The sequence below is a fragment of the Pinus tabuliformis genome, chromosome 6, assembly GCF_031772625.1.
Source record: "Pinus tabuliformis cultivar Carrire ecotype Pingquan chromosome 6, CPIR1, whole genome shotgun sequence".
In the NCBI taxonomy this organism is placed as follows: Eukaryota; Viridiplantae; Streptophyta; class Pinopsida; order Pinales; family Pinaceae; genus Pinus; species Pinus tabuliformis.
In genome coordinates, this window is record NC_142292.1 from 1,364,633,028 (window position 1) to 1,364,650,927 (window position 17,900).

The 17,900-nt window shown below is 33.1% G+C and overlaps 1 protein-coding gene across 1 annotated transcript in view; it reads right to left on the reverse strand.

Moving 5' to 3' along the window:
* Window positions 1–461: 461 nt before the first annotated feature.
* LOC149263698 (methylesterase 17-like) overlaps window positions 462–17,900 on the reverse strand; it is a 129,833-nt gene continuing 112,394 nt past the window's right edge. Inside the window, exons 2-4 of the mRNA XM_089389843.1 lie at window positions 1,048–1,200; window positions 836–964; window positions 462–740 (exon numbers count right to left, since the gene is read on the reverse strand). Of these exons, the coding sequence (XP_089245969.1) occupies window positions 462–740; window positions 836–964; window positions 1,048–1,200 (561 nt within the window). The remainder of the gene's footprint in view (window positions 741–835; window positions 965–1,047; window positions 1,201–17,900) is intronic.

A 17,900-nucleotide genomic window follows, 5' to 3' on the forward strand; every position in this document is an offset into this window, starting at 1 on the left:
GTCCACTTAGTAAATCCAAAATTAAAATGAATCTAAAACAATTAAAATTAACCAATAACACAAGAAAACCAAAAAATATATTTCTATTTAGTTAATTTTAAATAAAATAATAATAAAAACTCTCAACCAACCCAACCCATGCAAAAACAACCATAACAATTTACGAATCTCTTAGAATGTGTCCAAAAAGAAGACATTGACCCAACTAATGCAAGAATAACAAGAAGCTTTACCTGGATTAAGAAGCTGTTTTCACCTGGATTAAAAGGACTACCGTTTCTCTCTCTGATTGGCATTTTTTTAAATGAAAATAAAAAAATTTAGATCTGAGAAGCAAGCCAAACTTTTCTCCCAAATAAATACTTATATTTAAATAAATACCAAATTTCTGATAATACTAAACTTCTGATAAAGGCAAGCCCCGAAGTTTTTTCGTTCGATGTAAAAGAGACTAACTGTAATCATAAGCAGTATGTGTTGGCGATGTCCAATAGCAGGCTATGCAGCTGCTCCGGTGCAGAGAAGAATGGGCTATGGTCCGAGTCCAGGCTGTAAACCTTCTCTGGTGGCGAATTCGCAATAAGAACTGCTTGCTTGGCAAGAGAGAGCGCGTTATTTTTTGTAGTTTTGATATAAACTCTTGGAACAACCCCATACCGTTCAGCTGTGGTCTCCAGGCTAAGGTTTGTCAGTGCCCTGGATGGACCTGGTCGGAGCAACAGAGAAGCCAACGTGGCATCCTGTCAACATCAAATTATATTTAGTGCTACTCCTTTTAAGAGATTAATTAATAAATAAATAATATCATCATTATTATGATAATTAATGCACTTACCAATGTCGAGGTTGTACCGTAGAACAAATCCTTCTGAATCTTTTTAGGCACTAGTGCAGATGTCGGAGGTTCTTCGATGCCATTACCAAAGCTATATTCAATATGCTCAACAACTCCGGTCGGCTTCATCTGCAGCGGCAATCAATCTTATCTCAGTGATATCTGTATTTTTGTTTTGTTAATTGTATCTTTATAAGAGCTAAAATCCTTACAATTTCCTTTACAATCTCCATTTCCCGCTGCATGGATTCTCCACCTCGAAACATAAGAGCGCAGAGATATACTGCTACCGCAATAAGATGCGGGAAATCTTCAGATCCACGAGCTACGCTAACGCCTCCCAAGCTGTGTCCCACTAACACTATCTGTCTCCTCCATAGCAATTATAAAGTTTTGTCAGGCAGAGAAGATGAAAATGTAAAGTGACACTGTAACAGATAGCAATTATAAAGTTTTGTCAGGCCGAGAAGATGAAAATGTGAAGTGACACTGTAACAGATACCAATTATAAAGTTTTGTCAGGCAGAGAAGATGAAAATGTAAAGTGACACTGTAACAGAGACCAGAGAAAATTGAAATTAACAAAGATCCAAAATAAGTGTGTTCTCAGAACTTTCAATTTCAGCGCGCTATTCCTAGCTTTAATTTCAGCTATTATATGATGTGTGTTTTTTATATGATTTAAGAAATATTCTAAAATTTGATAGATTTATTACTTAAAAAAAATGTTGATCAACTAACATATCATCTCAATTTGTTCTCAGGCTCCTAACCAGGGTTGGAATTTGACGGGCATTTTGTCCGTCATGAGGCATTTCACCCGTAAAATACGTTTTAAATTTTTAAATGACCGTTTAAGGTGAAGTGTTCTGAAATGTGAAGAACTTATTTTTGATGGGTTAAATTTTTTGAAAAACGTTATTAATAACTTATCTCGCACCATTCCATTAGCTGAGGATTTTTTCTCTCGGAAAGGATATACTATAGTTTTGGGATGGTAATGTTGATCAAATACGGAATGGTCTAGTGAGCAAACCAACATTATTTTGGAATCTTTCCCTCGACGATTTCCGGGATCTCTGCATGGTCTCCGTGTCTTTCCTCTTTCATCTTCGGATTCCAACAATAACAAACCCAACTAATGTGGACCTGTTTTCTTTGTACAATCGAGTTCATGAATCAATCTAAGTGTTGTTGCGTGTAATGGTTCAATTCTTTGATCATAGGAGACTGTAAAACTCTTGAAACGCTGCATGATAGTTTGATTAGAAAAAACTTCTTCAAACTCATTGGCCTCTGAACCTAATATACCTGGTCCCTTGCAGAAATCTTGCAACACAAAATCTGTTGAAGAATCGCATGGAGGCAAAATCAGACCTACAGTCTAGAGACGATAGCAATCTTGCAACACAAAATCTGTTAAAGAATAGCATGGAGGCAAAATCAGACCTACAGTCTAGAGACGATAGCTCGTTCAAATCTGGAAAATTTTGGCTAAAAGAGCTGCATCTGCTCCAAGATAATAGTAAGAAGGAGATCTCTCCAATGCTAATGACCACAAAGATATGGTAAAAATTCTACTTTCTTGAAAAAATTAAGGACATTTTGCCCGGTAAAATGCCCTATGATTGGGAAAATTGCCCAATTCCAACCTTGTTGAAGGAAAACAGCAGCGCACCAGAGAATAGAATGAAGTGGTGGTCGTATGCAAGTTGGGTTTCAAACTTTCCATGAAACCAGGTGTGTTATAACTTATAAGAATAGCCCTGAAACCAAATGCTAATACAGTAGAGGCATTTTGTATGAGTGTGAAGATTATGCGTGCAGGGGTGGGTTCTTAGTATCAAGAAGTAAAACAATCGAATCCTATTAATATCATTATTGCTGGCATTTCTTGTTCCATGAATTTCTTGGGTTTTTTTAATATTCTATTGACTCCATTGGTTATGCTTGCATTTACTTATAATTTACCTATCCATTATCATTGTTGTCCTTAATTATTGGTTTCTAAAAATCCAATCTATGGAATGTTTGGATCATAGATTTGAATTACTACAAATTTAATTCATATATTTTTAATGCTTAGAAGGGAACTATCCACAATGATTTGTATCATATTTTAACAAATTTTTGTTTTTGCACATTGTGGGAAACAGTGAAGCCCTCTATAACTATTGTAGACTCTATTGCTTGATCACCTCACTAATCATGGCACACCCATTGCTTTAAATACAATTGCAGGACAACTTTGTTGTAGAAATTCTACCTTGCAATGCTTGGATATATGCTTCACATTTATTTTTCGAAGGACGACTCTATTGCTTGATCACCTCACTAATCATGGCACACCCATTGCTTTAAATATAATTGCAGGACAACTATGTTGTAGAAATTCTACTTTGCAATGCTTGGATATATGCCTTCACATTTATTTTCCAAGGACAAACCTTGTTTGAGTTCTCAATTTCTGATGGCCTCAATATTCAAGTACTCATTCTTTTATAAATATATAGATATATATCAAATTTTTATAATCCCATACTTTTAGCAGATTTTTTAGCTTGCACTTTATTGGTAAATGGAGAGTGGAACACTCGACAATTGTTGCAGACTTTGTTTCTTAATCATTTCTCTAATCATAGATACTAATTTTCTTATAAATAATTGTAAGATAACTTTGTTTCAAAAATTCTATTTGGCAAGCTTTGGTTATACTTCTCCACGCTTACTTTTGCAATAGTGAGCATTATTTCAGTTTTCTATTTATGGTAGGTCACTTTTGCATTGGTAAACCTGGTTTAAGTTCTCAATTTATGGTAAGCTACAACATTCATAGACCCATGCTTCTATATATATATAGACATAGATATTGATTTTTGATAATTCAATATCGGTAAAAAAAAAATTAATCACCATAATTGGTGAATAATTTAGGGCTTATTATCCATCTTTTTTTCCATTTGAAAACATTGTGAATAGATTTATTGTTAGTAAATATATTATGAGTTGAACCCAAACAAAAATGGGTCACTCACGCAAACCCCACTACGTCAGTCATCCACCATCCCTCACATCTCGGTGTTGACTACTCGAGCTACTGAGTTGTTAATATTGGAAACAATGATTGCCATCTTGAGATCAAAATTGTGCACTTTGGCCCTTTTTATGCTTTGGCAATTATTACAAATAGAAGCTATAAATAAATATATATATATATATATATATATATATATATATATATATATATATATATATTTTTACTCCTAGGCTTCACATTTTTAGTCCTTCTCTATTTGATTTTGTGCCACAAGTATTGTAAGCTTTCAATTTTTCACGGGTAAATCTATTTAGGCCCCTTTTGATTTGTTGATGTGACTTGAGGTGCATGTTACATATGAATGTTCTAGCATGTCCGGGTCAAGGACAACAAGTTATGGAGATTTTATTGTTATTGTTCATGAAATTGCAAACTAAAATTCATGATTCAATAAATCTTTTCTATGTTATGGTTATTTTGTTTCTTTGCTTATAATAAATATGTGAAAATTTTTAACATACTTGTAATATTGAAGGGTAATATTTTAATCAAATCTTCATTGGTGAAGGTTTAATTTATTATTAAGACATCACTTTTGAAGGGAAAAATTTTAAACATAACGTTTCTTGATGGCTAGCATAAAGACGCAAAACGTCAAAAAAAAAAATGTCTGACGGGTAAAGAGGAATCCAAATTCCAACCCTGCTCCTAACTGATATTATAGTTCCTCAGAGAGTCATATGATATATACAAGTTAAATAGTGTTTGTAGCAGTTTAGATTGGACGATAAAATTTGTAGGAAACTTTTTTACTTAAATATTGTGTGGAGTACTTTGGAACGGAAAACTAGACTTGTAGGAAACCTACCTACCTAAACATTGGACTACATCCACATAACTATGCTACAAATTTATACCACACTTGCCATATTTTCCTCCTTACGTTTTTTTGGCGGAGTGTTAAGCTCGCAAGATTCGTGTGGAGAACATGGTTGAACTCAGCCATGTGGACTATGATTTGGTGACTACTTACCGGGATTTTATTTTTTGCCCACCAAGTGTTTTTTTAGCCTTCTGGTGAAGGGTACAAGTCCTACACTAGGAATGTCGAAAAAAAGGTTTCAAGTTTCCGGTGGTATTGCATGTCTGGAGTAGTGTTTACATACTCGGGTGTCTTAATCCCCATCTTCTAGTCAACCAGTATCCGCCCCGATGGTTACTCAAGTAAACCATTTTTTTCCCCAATATATTAATCTCAAGCTAGTTTTGAGGACACTTTTCCTTTGTTGGTCCCACCCTCTCCTTAATCTCGTATGTTGGAGCTTTCTGGGTCGTTTTCTACCAGTTCTTTGGAAATGGGTCTGCCTTTTCTAATTTTCGCTGGAGTTTTATCGTCTTTTATGGTTTGCTCCACTAATGGTGGTATCCCAGTCGTGAAGCAGGCTTTTTTGAAACACGCCTATCAATACGGTGCCTTTACAACTGGCAGGGGTTGTTTCTCTCGAGTACCCTATGCCTCAAGAGGGTCAAGCTCATGTAGAGGATGGATTGTGCCCAATGACTTTGGAAGTGGATATAGAGAATCCTCATACACTAGATTCTGGTGATAAAGAGGTCAATATCGATAAGAACAAGAAGTTGTTTTAAAGAGGGGCTCCTTTCTCGTCCCCCACAATTTATGCCTTAGCAATGATGTGGAGATGTCCCATGTTGTATATCTTACAAAGAAATCCTTGGTAGGTCATGCTCATGGCCGCAAATTTGGTAAAGAGACCATTGTCGAATGGTGGGACTAGATTGTCTGTGTGAGGGTTTTAGAGGTTCCGAAGATCTTTACGCTCACAAGAGGATGGACTGAGCTCATTTTCAAATTTCATTGAGGTGGTTCAAATTGTGGCAAAATATCTTTGCTCCATTGATTCTACTCCCATTATCTTGAAATTGAGGTCGCCTACTTTTGATGCCAGTAGGGAATGACTTGATGTGGTTCCTGTTCCGGTGGGTTTCTAGGGTTGCGGACTCACATGTGGAACCCCAATTTTTTTACAAATATGGGGAATAACCTAGGAGGTTTCTCAGAGGATAACTACTCTTTTAAGGAGTCGAGGGATTTATCTATGGTTAGGATTATTATTAGTTTAGATCTCATAAATAAACTTCATGATGCAATGAACATTGTGATTGATGGGGTTAGGCTGCAAATTCTTGATTATGAAGGGCTTCCCTTCTGCTATCAAAGGTGTCATAAACATGGAAATTTAGCCCAAAGTTGTAGGCTTCCCTTCAAGAATGGATCATTTTGTGAACATGTCACCAAGAAACAAAGGACTAAGGCTATGGTGGTGGATTTTGATGGTGGTTGTTTTGGTGAGGGGTTGGAGGAGGATTTTCTAACATCGTTGGGCACTACGATTCCAAATTCATAGCTCATTGATTTGTTGATCTCTTTCTTGTCTATGTCCATGGTGGCTCTAATCTCCACTAAATACGTGTCAGCGGCACACTCCCCATATTCGGGTACCTCTGAACGTTTTCGTATGGTCTCTTTACTTGTTAGTTCTTTTTAGAACTTGGCAAGGATTGGGTTTTTTCTTCTATAGGTATGAGTGTGGTTAATCTTCCCAAAGTTTTTCACCCCTTTTTCCCTTGTAAATGTTGTTGGCTCCATCATTCCTAGGTCCTTGGGATACACTTCTCCTAGGGCATAAGTTTATTCAAGGTATTTTGGCATTTTGTATGGTAGTGACATTTTTCACAACCTCAAGTCAAGGATTATTCTCTCTATGCCTGATGGTTTCTCGCGAGTGTTGGGACACATTTTGGGTTCTGTCATTGAATCGAAGGGTAGGGTAAAAATTATGATATCTTAGAGGCCAAAGCCAAGGTATATGAAGAAATGGTTGCGGGCAGGAAATCTTCAATTGATTGGGCACTTAGAGCATTGATTCCCCTTGTCGGGGTTCCCAAATGAAGGTTTTATAATTTAAATGTAAGGGTCACTCTCGAGTGAACCCAAAAACATTTCTTTGCATCATTATTATAGATTGAATATCCTGATATCATTTTCCTGCAAGGAACCCTTAGGGATGTGGTGACAATTTGAAAATTTTTAGAATCCATTCTTCCATCCTAGAAATTATGCACATCAGAAGTCCATCGACAATCTGAGGGTATGGCTTTGGGATGTGATACAAGGAATTTCTAGGTTGAATACTATGGAGTGTTCATTCTGGATTAGGCATGACAGGAGTCTCCATTGATTTGGATTTTTCCTTCACCTTAGTAAATATAATATGGGCCATATGAGGACCAGGTGTGGTACTGGAATGGAATTTTTAATAAATCTATCCTACATGTGGATAACTTGATCATAGGAGTGATGTGAATTTTTCCATGGGAGAGGTGGCATTGTGGGGAAAACATGTTAGAATTGACTCATTGAAATATTTTTTCTCATGCAATATTGATTCTATGAACCTTTCTGATATTTCTCTTGGTCGTATTTCACCCACCTAGAGGAATATGTGGGGGAAGAGAATTATATTGATAAAATGTTAGACCAATTTCTTATTTATGATAATTTGATCCATAGATTCCATCTTTTTCGTCCATGGGTGGGGCGTATCTGATAATGCCCCTATTTTATTTGAAATTAAGGGGCATACACAAAATCTATATTGTCCATTTAGGATGAATTCTTATTGGATATATGTGTGAAGTTTTTATGAATTGTTCATGTACAATCGGTGTCCTTATGTGGACAGATTGGGCCATTCGACAACCTCACATTTTATGTCTAATATGAAACATATTAAATATTTGTCAAAGTAATGGTTAGAAAATACTAGAAAAGAGGAGGAAGAGGATCTAGTTGACATTGAACAACAAATTGCAGGTTTCTCTAACACAAATGGTGAGGGTTTTAATTCATAGGACTCCAGGGACCTTTTTTTTTCCTGATTTCGAAGGAGAGGGAGATTCTAGACTATTCTAGACTCTAAGGAGGCTTCGTGACATATTAAGAGCCATCTTATATGGCTTGATTGTGGTGATGAAAATATATTTTTTTCATTGATATGCAAAGGGGAGGAAGCTAGAAAACAAAATTTTGAGTGTCGAGGGGCCCGAGAAAAATAAGATTACCTCTTTCGAAGGCCTAGCCTTTCTGGGTATGGAACATTTCAAAACTACCTTCTCAGAACTGGTGGGTTCTACTATTTCAAAATCGATTTATGTGGCACAATACTTCACTAGGTAGGTGGATGCTAATGATAATAGGAATTTAACGAAGGAAGCCTCGGTCGATGATAAAAGGCATTTAATGGAGGAAGCCTCGGCTGAAGAAATAAAAGTTGTTCTCTCGAGTTTCCAAAAGGATAAAATCCCAAGGTCAGATGCTTGGACTATTAAACTTTTCATTGCTTTTTATGACACCATTGGATCAGACCTTTTAAATTTGATTAAGGAATCTAGAAGTGAAAGAAGGATTTACCATGCCTTCAACTCAAGATTCATTACATTAATTCCAAAGTCGAAAACCTTACTTCCTTTGAGGAGTTTCGACCTATTTCATTATGCAATTGGGTTTACAAGGTTATTTAAAACGTTATCACTTGAAGAATTAAGCCTATTCTCTTAAAGTTCATTTCCCAAGAACAATTTGGGTTCCTTCAGGGTAGGAAGATTCATGAAGCTATAGGTGTGGCACATGAATGTCTACATAGTTTGGAAATTCTAAAGGAAAAATGGGTGGTTATAAAGATTGATCTATTTAAGGAATACGATAAGGTAAGTTGTCTCTTTCTTTGCCTTATTCTTACACATTTTGGGTTCAAGGTTTCATTCATCAAATGGAATATGATTTGTGTTATTTATGTATCTTTCAGTTTTATTATCAATGGCTATTCATCCTCCTTCCTTTCAGCTCAACTGGGCCTAAGACCAGGGTGCCCTTTATCTCCAATTCTGGTTTTTTGTTGTTGCAAAAGGCCTTAGTTGCATGTTAATTGAGGGAGATAGGAGATGTGAATTCAAAGGGGTGGTAGTTTCCCAGCTTCTCATGATTATTCACCTACTCTTAGTTGATGATATTCTTCTCTTTTGTAATGGGGAGGCCCAAGATGTCACAAAACTTTAAGAAATTCTTCTTTTATATGGTAAGGCCATGGGTTTGGTTATAAATGAGAAAAACTCCACGATATCCACTTTCAATCTAAATGAACATGAGATAAAAAACACGAACTCAAAGTTCACCTTTGCAATCTCTGACCTTGAGGGAGCACTCAAATATTTGGGTTTCCATTTAAAGCTAAATTGTTACAAAAAGGATGACTGGAAGTGGTTGATTTTAAAGTTGGAGAAAATGTTTAAATGTTTGAGTTTTGAATGGATTTCTAAGGTTGGTAGACTAGTTTTAGTTAAATTTGTACTTCAATCAATACCAATTTATTAGATGTCTTTGGCATGGATTCCCAAAGGTGTGCTGGAATAAGTGAGGAGGATATGCTTCAAGTTTTTATGGGCGGGAACACGAGAACACTGTGTTTTTCCTTCAGTGAAATGGTCACATCTTGTTGTTCCAAAGCTTCTTAGAGGTTGGGACCTTAAAAATATGTTCATGTTTTCAAAGGATTTGGCTTCCAAATATGGGTGGCGTCTCTTGTCTATTAACAACTTATGGACTCATCTTATCCATCAAAATTATTTCGCTCCTTACTCCTTGGATGAATGGGTTTGTCCATAGGATGAACAAAGACAAAATATTTTGGTGGTGTGTAGGGTCTTTTAAATTCATTTCAGTTGATATCCTTTGGGCTAGCTTGGAATATTGACAATGGGGCCAGGCCCAGCGTTCATCTAGGCACTGATTCATTGCTAGATAGTTGTATCAATCATATTTTATCCCAGGTACTCATTGACTCGCTCACGGATCGAGGATTCTCAAGGATTTCACATAAACAACCATGATCAGACTACTCTTCATAAATTATTTTTATTATTCTCATATATTCCTCACTAACTCTGAGGACGAGCTCATTTGTTCAGTGACTTCGAATGGATTTTAAACTCCAAAAATTATTATTCTCATATATTCAACTAAATTTTATGGTATGATTTGGTGGTGGTGTGTTATATGTAAATCAAAATTCCCATGTGAATCTCATCTTTTTGCATGGTGTATTATTGAAGGATTTATTTAGACATGGGATTTGATGCAATTTTTTGACAAAATAGTACGAGGGTGTTGCATTCTTTAGGATGATCTAAAAAATTGATCATTTTCTAAGCAAGTTTGAGCAACCTATAGGATAGTTCTCGGTGGTGCATGAAGTTGGGAAGGGGATTCTTTCTTGGAAATTGAAAAGGCCTAGTTTGAGGATAGGGAAATCGGATTATTATGATCTCTTCCACTTGTCCTATGTTTAGGCATATGGTTGGATCATATTATATTAATTTTTCAGGTTATTTTATCTAATATGGACTAGGTAGCTACTAATGTTATTACTATTTTAGATCATTGCCCACGGTTTAAAGTTTTTGCAAATTCTAGGAATGTTCTAGTACAGGTCCCAAACATTAACTCCCATGGGGATACCTAGACATGGCATCTCAACAGGAGGGTGAAATATGTGTGGGTTTTGTGCTTCATTTTTCAGAAAAAAACATTATTATTTTTTGTCTGGAGGGGCTCCAACAATTGGGCAGAACTTTTAGCTTGCAAATCATTAATTTATTTTCTTTTGAAGAAGGATGTGAACAGAACTTTTAGCTTGCAAATCATTAATTTATTTTCTTTTGAAGAAGGATGTGAACAACTTGAGATCTTCGATGATTTTTACTAGTTGCCCTCCAACAATTGGCAGAACTTTTAGCTTGCAGATCATTAATTTATTTTTCTTTTGAAAAAGGATGTGAACAACTTGAGATCTTCGATGATTTTTACTAGTTGTGAACTACGTCAATGGGGACGAAGTGTGTCGTTTCATTTCCCTTGCACATATTTTTGGAGAATATCATGCGTTTGAAATCTACTTATACTTCTTAACATGTATTTATTTCTTAAGAGAACGCAACACGACTACTGACAGGATTTCTAAGGAAATCTTGCACTTGGATCAGGGGCTTTGATAGGTGACCGAAAAATAAGGGACCGAACTCTACCATTTTTTTCATTGTCCATTCATGGACGAACCTACAGTTTCATTTCCCTTGCCACATCTTTTTGCAGGATATCATTTGTTTGAAATCTACTTATACTTCTTTATCATGTATTTATGTTTTAAGAGAATAGAACAGGATTGCTGACAGGATTTCTAACGAATTCTTGCACTTGGATAGGGGCTTTGATGGGTGACTGAAAAATAAGGGACCGAACTCTACCATTTTTTTCATTGTCCATTCATGGACGAACTTACAATTGATGTTCAGGACTCATCTATTATTTCTACTCTTATATGTATATATAAGTTTTACTCTTATATGTATATTTTACTTTCTGTTTATGGATATTGCTACTTATAGATTAGATTAACATATATTAGTTTACATCGTTTTTTCTTTTATTATGATTGGTGCTTAGTTGCACAATGACAAATATTTTGATGGGCTTATTAAACAACGGTTTTCGCGGGGGTTTTGCTGGTAAAAACCTGTTGGTTTTATGTTTTTTTGAGAATCCGGTCAGTTGTACGATTTATGTTTTTTCGAGTCTGGTCACTTGTAGTATTTGGGAAGATCCTTTAGGTGTATATCAAAAATGTTTTTTTTTCTTCAGAATATGAATTGAAATATTGTTTTTTTTAAGGAAAAAAGAAATTGAATATAGAAGGTTAATTATATTTCAATGTGTCTTATAAGTAATATTGAGCTGTATTTAAAACTATATTAATAATAAATAAAATATTTTAATATAAATAATGTTATTAGTAAATGAAATGTTTCAATTTAATAATATTGTAGATGGAAGGAGAGAAGTAATTAAAAAACATAAATTTTCTTATGGTTAAAACATTTAAACTAGTCTCACTGTTTTACATTTAAAAGAGAGATGCTTTATAACCCAATAAGAGTGAATAACAAAATGATAATAATAAGAATAATAAAGATGAATGTTAGTCATAAATAAAATACTTCAATATTTTTCTTAATTTCATATCACTTTATATAAAGATAAAGTAACTAAAAGTAAAAAGAAAAATTACATTTCAATACTAAAGAGATATGTAATTCCTTCACTACTTAATGTGGAGTTAACAATTGCCATGTAAAAATAATATAATTGATAATCAATGATATGTAATTCATTTTATGTTTAGTTGGCATGTACTAGTTAAAATAAAAATATACTAATAACAAAAAAATATTTATTGTTAGCCATCAATAAAATATTTTATGTCCATATTAAATCATATAACTTATAAATTTACATTTAAAAAATATATATATTTTAAATTTAAAAAGCCTATATTTTTACTTTTCATTGGGTATTGGTACTGGTTGAATCACCTATGGTAAACTAAAAGATCTGAAAATTATTTTATGTTGGCTCAGAGAATTGGGAATTGACTTAGTTTAGATTTTTGATGACTCTCTGAATGTGATAAATTGGACAAACAATGTGGAGGGTTGTCAAAATCTTATATTGATTCTTATTTTAGAATAAATTTCTTTTAATAAACCTACTTTTGTTGATTTGACTCAGTTTAGATTTTTGGTGACTCTGTGAATGTGATAAATTGGACAAACAATGTGAAAGGCTATCAAAATCTTACATTGATTTCTATTTTAAAAGAAAGGAGGGTTGTCAAAATCTTATATTGATTCTTATTTTAGAATAAATTTCTTTTGATAAATCTACTTTTGTTGATTTAACTCATTTTAGATTTTTGATGACTCTCTGAATGCGATAAATTGGACAAACAATGTGAAATGCCATCAAAATCTTACATTGATTCCTATTTTAACATAAATTTCTTTTAATCAATATGCTTTTGTTGATTTTTCCGTATGTCACATTTACCCGGAAAACAACGAAGCCCATTTCAATTCTTAAAATGATAAGATATACAAAAGGCTCTGGAATCCTAGCATGGATCAACCTCCATATTTTTAATGGCTCAATCTAGGTATAAAGCAGATTTTGGAATCCTGGCATGGATCAACCTCCATACATTTAATGGCTAAGTCCTTTTTTTTATGGTTTATATATCTCTTCATGTTTTGGTTGTGGGGAAGCACTGTTTCCATTGGTGCCTTTGATCTCCTTTCAGTTTACATGTTACAAATTTTTAGTTCCTTTGATCTCCTTTCAGATTACATGTTACAAATTTTGGTTTTGTATATGACTGTTGAGATCTTGGTAAAAATTCAAATCTGCTATTTTAGGAGAGACCCAGGTATATGTTTATAACAAATTTTTGGTTCCTTTGATCTCCTTTCAGATTACATGTTACAAATTTTCGTTTTGTATATGACTGTCGAGATCTTGGTAAAAATTCAAATCTGCTATTTTAGGAGAGACCCAGGTATATGTTTATAATTTATAGTATTTTATATGGTTATTAGTATTTCCTAAGTGCACTTTTCGCTTTTCTCTATATGTTGTGGTTTGAGTTTTTAGGTATTGTGGATGTGTAGTTTGGTTATGAATGTTTTGTTGTATTTACTTTGTAACTTTTTATTTCATTAATAAAAAATTCAATTTTTTCTTTGGAAAAAAATAAATTTTCATGGTTGACATATAACATTTAAAAAATATTAATAACACAAAAAATCATATATATATATATATATATATATATATATATATATATATATATATATTTCTATTTCTTATTCTATTTAGGGAGATTTCTAATTTATTTATTTTTTAATATGAATTTCATATGTAACCATTTCATTATATATAGAGACCAATGGACATATATATTTTACTTTTAAATATAATGGAGAGAATATATTAACATTTTAATGTGTAAAATGTAAATCATAAATAAAAAATTTCAATATAACACAAATTTTCTCTATATAAAATATTTTATTGCTTAAAAGAGTTATATATATATATAATTTCAAGAATAGCTTTTCTGAGAAGATTTTCAATTAATTAAACTTTTTAATATTGAATTAATATATAAGATTTTAAAAATTAATAGTAAAAATTATATATATATATATATATATATATATATATATATATATATATATATATATATATAAAATTAATTATAATATGTTACCTTTCAACTCCATATTAAAAAATTATAAATTACAAATTTTTTTAGAAAATTTATTAACGAATAAGAATATATATTTTTTAAAATTATTTGTAACCAAGAAAAAATAGAGATATATATGGATATATGTATATATGTTTTCCAATTCCAAATATGATTAGGATATGTATGGACATTTTAATGTGTAAAATGTGAATGATAAATAAAATATTTCAATTATATATATATATATATATATATACAAAAATAATTGTATATAAAGAGTCTTAGGGATATATATTTTCTACTTATAATATTATTAGGGATGTATTAACATTGTAATGTGTAGAATGTAAAACATAAATAAAAATTTTCAATGCCAACTTTATTATATATATATATACATATAAGTGTGTGTGTGTGTTTTAACAAAATCAACATAGATCCATCGGAACTTCAAATATACCAATAGCCAAATATTTTGCGTTTAAAAAAAATATTTGCATTTTGAAGATTTGATCTATGTTTCAGCTTGGTAGATTAATAGTTGAGATGGATCTATGGTAGCTATATAACAACAATATACATCCATCTTAATTACAAATCTAGTAAGAATAAAAAAGAATCAAATCTTTCCACTTGCAATTTTTTTTAAATTTATTTATGTAAAATACCTCTTTTACACCTAATTTTATTATTATTATTATAATGGTGACCATAATTACCCTTAAAGCCTCATAAATATATTCTTACACAAATCTATCCTAACTTATAAGGATGCTTAGTTATGTTCTCCTTTTACTTATTGATGATCCCTTACAATTTGGAATGGACTTCCTTACAATATGGGTTGAATGCTTTAAGATCATCATTACTTTACTTTTAATACATACCACTCACATGGTAGGTTCTACACACTCCACTCCCATATTTGTGTTAGGATTAGCCTTTATTCATGATAGTTTTCTTTCTTCGTAAGTAATTATAAGTAATTTATTGAACACCTTCAAAAGGGTAACATATTATATGTCTTTTCAAAACAAAATATATATTATTTTATTCACGAAAATAAACTACTAAAGGTACACCAAGTTTATATATAAACCTGTATTGGATTATATGGATACAAGAAAATATTAGATTTCCTCCATTCAGCATAAACCATGACATGCTTTCATTCTAAGTTATCATTTTTATTCATTTTATTGGACATACATTCTTTGTGTGTTATTATAGTACTATAATTATTATTTTCTATATTTTAGGGAATGCCTTATTATATCAAGGACTTGTACACATAACCATTATATATAAGCATTAAAATCATTCTAGTATAACTATTTCTTTAATTATTATGTTTGTCTCCTATTTATAGCTCATAAATATAAGGGTAGTACATTAATCTACCAATATCATTTTAGGTATTTGTAACCATGGTTCATATATGGAATAAGGTTTTTGGGATTACATCTTTAACATCTAGAATCATTAGCCATAGCACATGCAATACATTACTCTTCGCACTTCACATGGAGATCATGTGGTTCCATTGTCCCAGAGAAGTCATCTGTGGCTACAATCACATGGTGGAATATGAGGGTGAGCATTGCATTGAACTTTTTGAGGGGGTAGGAAAACCCTACTCTCATCCATTCACGTAGCCACTCTATTCAACTTGTATGAACATTGTGATTTGTTGAAAACCCTTCTAGTTTCTCACCACTGTAGTTCTCTTGCCCATGCCTAGCACAGGTAACACGTATTTCATTATTTTTATATTTATATTCTAAAAGTAGAGGGATTTCCCCTCCTGAATTTCTTCAAGAAAATTGGGGTTCTCCCTTTATGCGTTCTATTAACTTCAATACTTTCTGTTCAAATATTGTCTTGTCAACATGCTGTAATTACTTCTCACAATTGCATGTTTCCTACATAAAATTTAGTTTTCGCTTTGGCTTATACGAATGCTCTGTTTTCTTTCTTGTAGCTATGGATATAGAGGCGTCACAAATATAATTCTCAAATATATAGTTTAACTTAACTTCTTTCCTTCCTTCACCATTTGTTTAAATCCCTGTCCTAGGAATTCAAGATTTTTAACCCAAATATAATCAAATTTGAATTATAGGTTTCGCATAATAACTCATGCCATGGTAGTTTATGCATTTTTAGGATTATATTCCACTTATCATTCTTTATAGGTTGGCATACTTAGATTTCTCTAATCCTTCCAAAGTTTTCATGGCGTATCTCTCCGAATAGGTTTTATTATTCACAACCCAATTTTGGGTTTTCTCTTACTCATATATATATATATATATATATATATATATATATATATATATATATATATATATATATATATATATATATATATCTATATCTATATCTATATATCTATATCTATATCTATATCTATATCTATATATATATATATATATATATATATATATATATATATATATATATATATATATATATATATATTAACAAGAACGGTTGATGTTTTTATTGCCAAAAGTGGAGCAAGCTCCTATTATAGTCGACAATAGCTTTTAAAAACTGAGCAATGAAAATGAGCTGATGGCAGTCCCTTCTCCTATGCTTATATTCAAAATTTCTGTGAGTTCTTTGGCTATTATTGTTTTCTGTCTTACATATTATCTCTGGAAGAGCAATTTCTATGACCTTTTCCTTGCATTTTTCTTTTTGTTGTTCCTTAATTTTATCATTCCTTCTGCTATTGTTCTTTCTGCTTGCTGTTCCTTCGGCCTGATGTTCCTTCGGGTGCTGTTCCTTCAGCCTATTGTTCCTTTGGTCTGTTGTTCCTTCGGCCTCGTGTTCCCTCGGACTGTTGTTCCTTTGGATGTTCTTCCTTCTGTTTGTTGTTCCTTCAGCCTGTTGTTCCTTCGGATAATGTTCCTGCGGTCTGCTGTTCCTTCGGCCTATTGCTCCTTCGAATGATGTTCCTTCTGTTGATGTTCCTTTGGCCTACTGTTTCTTCGGATGTTGTTCCTTCTGCTGTTGTTCCTTCTGATTGTTGTTCTTTCTACTATTGTTCCTTAATCTACTTGTTGTTCCTTATGTTGCTGCTGTTCCTCAGCCTATTGTTCCTTCTCCCTTTGAAAATTGGGGCCAGACAGAGCAGATCTGCCTTCTATAGATTGTCTAAGGCAAAGGATGAATCCAGCACGATCCTCCATTAAGGCTAAGATTACCTTGAGACAATAGGCAACCTTTAATTGCTAGTGAGTCTACTTGTTTGTTTAAATCCCGTAGAATATGGTATGAGTCGACTGTGTCGAAGTCTTTCAAAGTGTTTCGAATTCTCTGCAAGGTTTTGTTTAAAGTTGGGTTACGAAAATAATCTTCAGAGTTTAATAGCTTTCTCATAAGCTCTGAGTCTCCAAATATTTGGATTGTTCTGTAATCTAACTCCTTAGCAATCTAGCAAGCTTTTAGGAGACTGTAACTCTCTACTTGATTGTTCGAACTTATGCCTAGGCCCTAACTGAAGCTGGTTATTTTCGATCTGTCTCGAGAAGGAATCAATCCCCTTGTGCCTGCAGTGCCTGGATTCCCCTTGGACGCTCCATCAAAGAAGATAGTGGCTTTCGGGGTCCTCTGCCACCACTTAAGAAAGTCTCCTTCAGTGAGACGCGGGCACTAAGTAGGATCTTTCTTCGGTTTGTTGATTGAATCTTTCCTTTATCCTAACACGCAGGGTCCTAGCCACACAGAGACTTCTACAAATAATATAAAGGCAAAATATGGTTTACCTATTATTTCCAACAAGAGAGCTTTAACTTTGGCA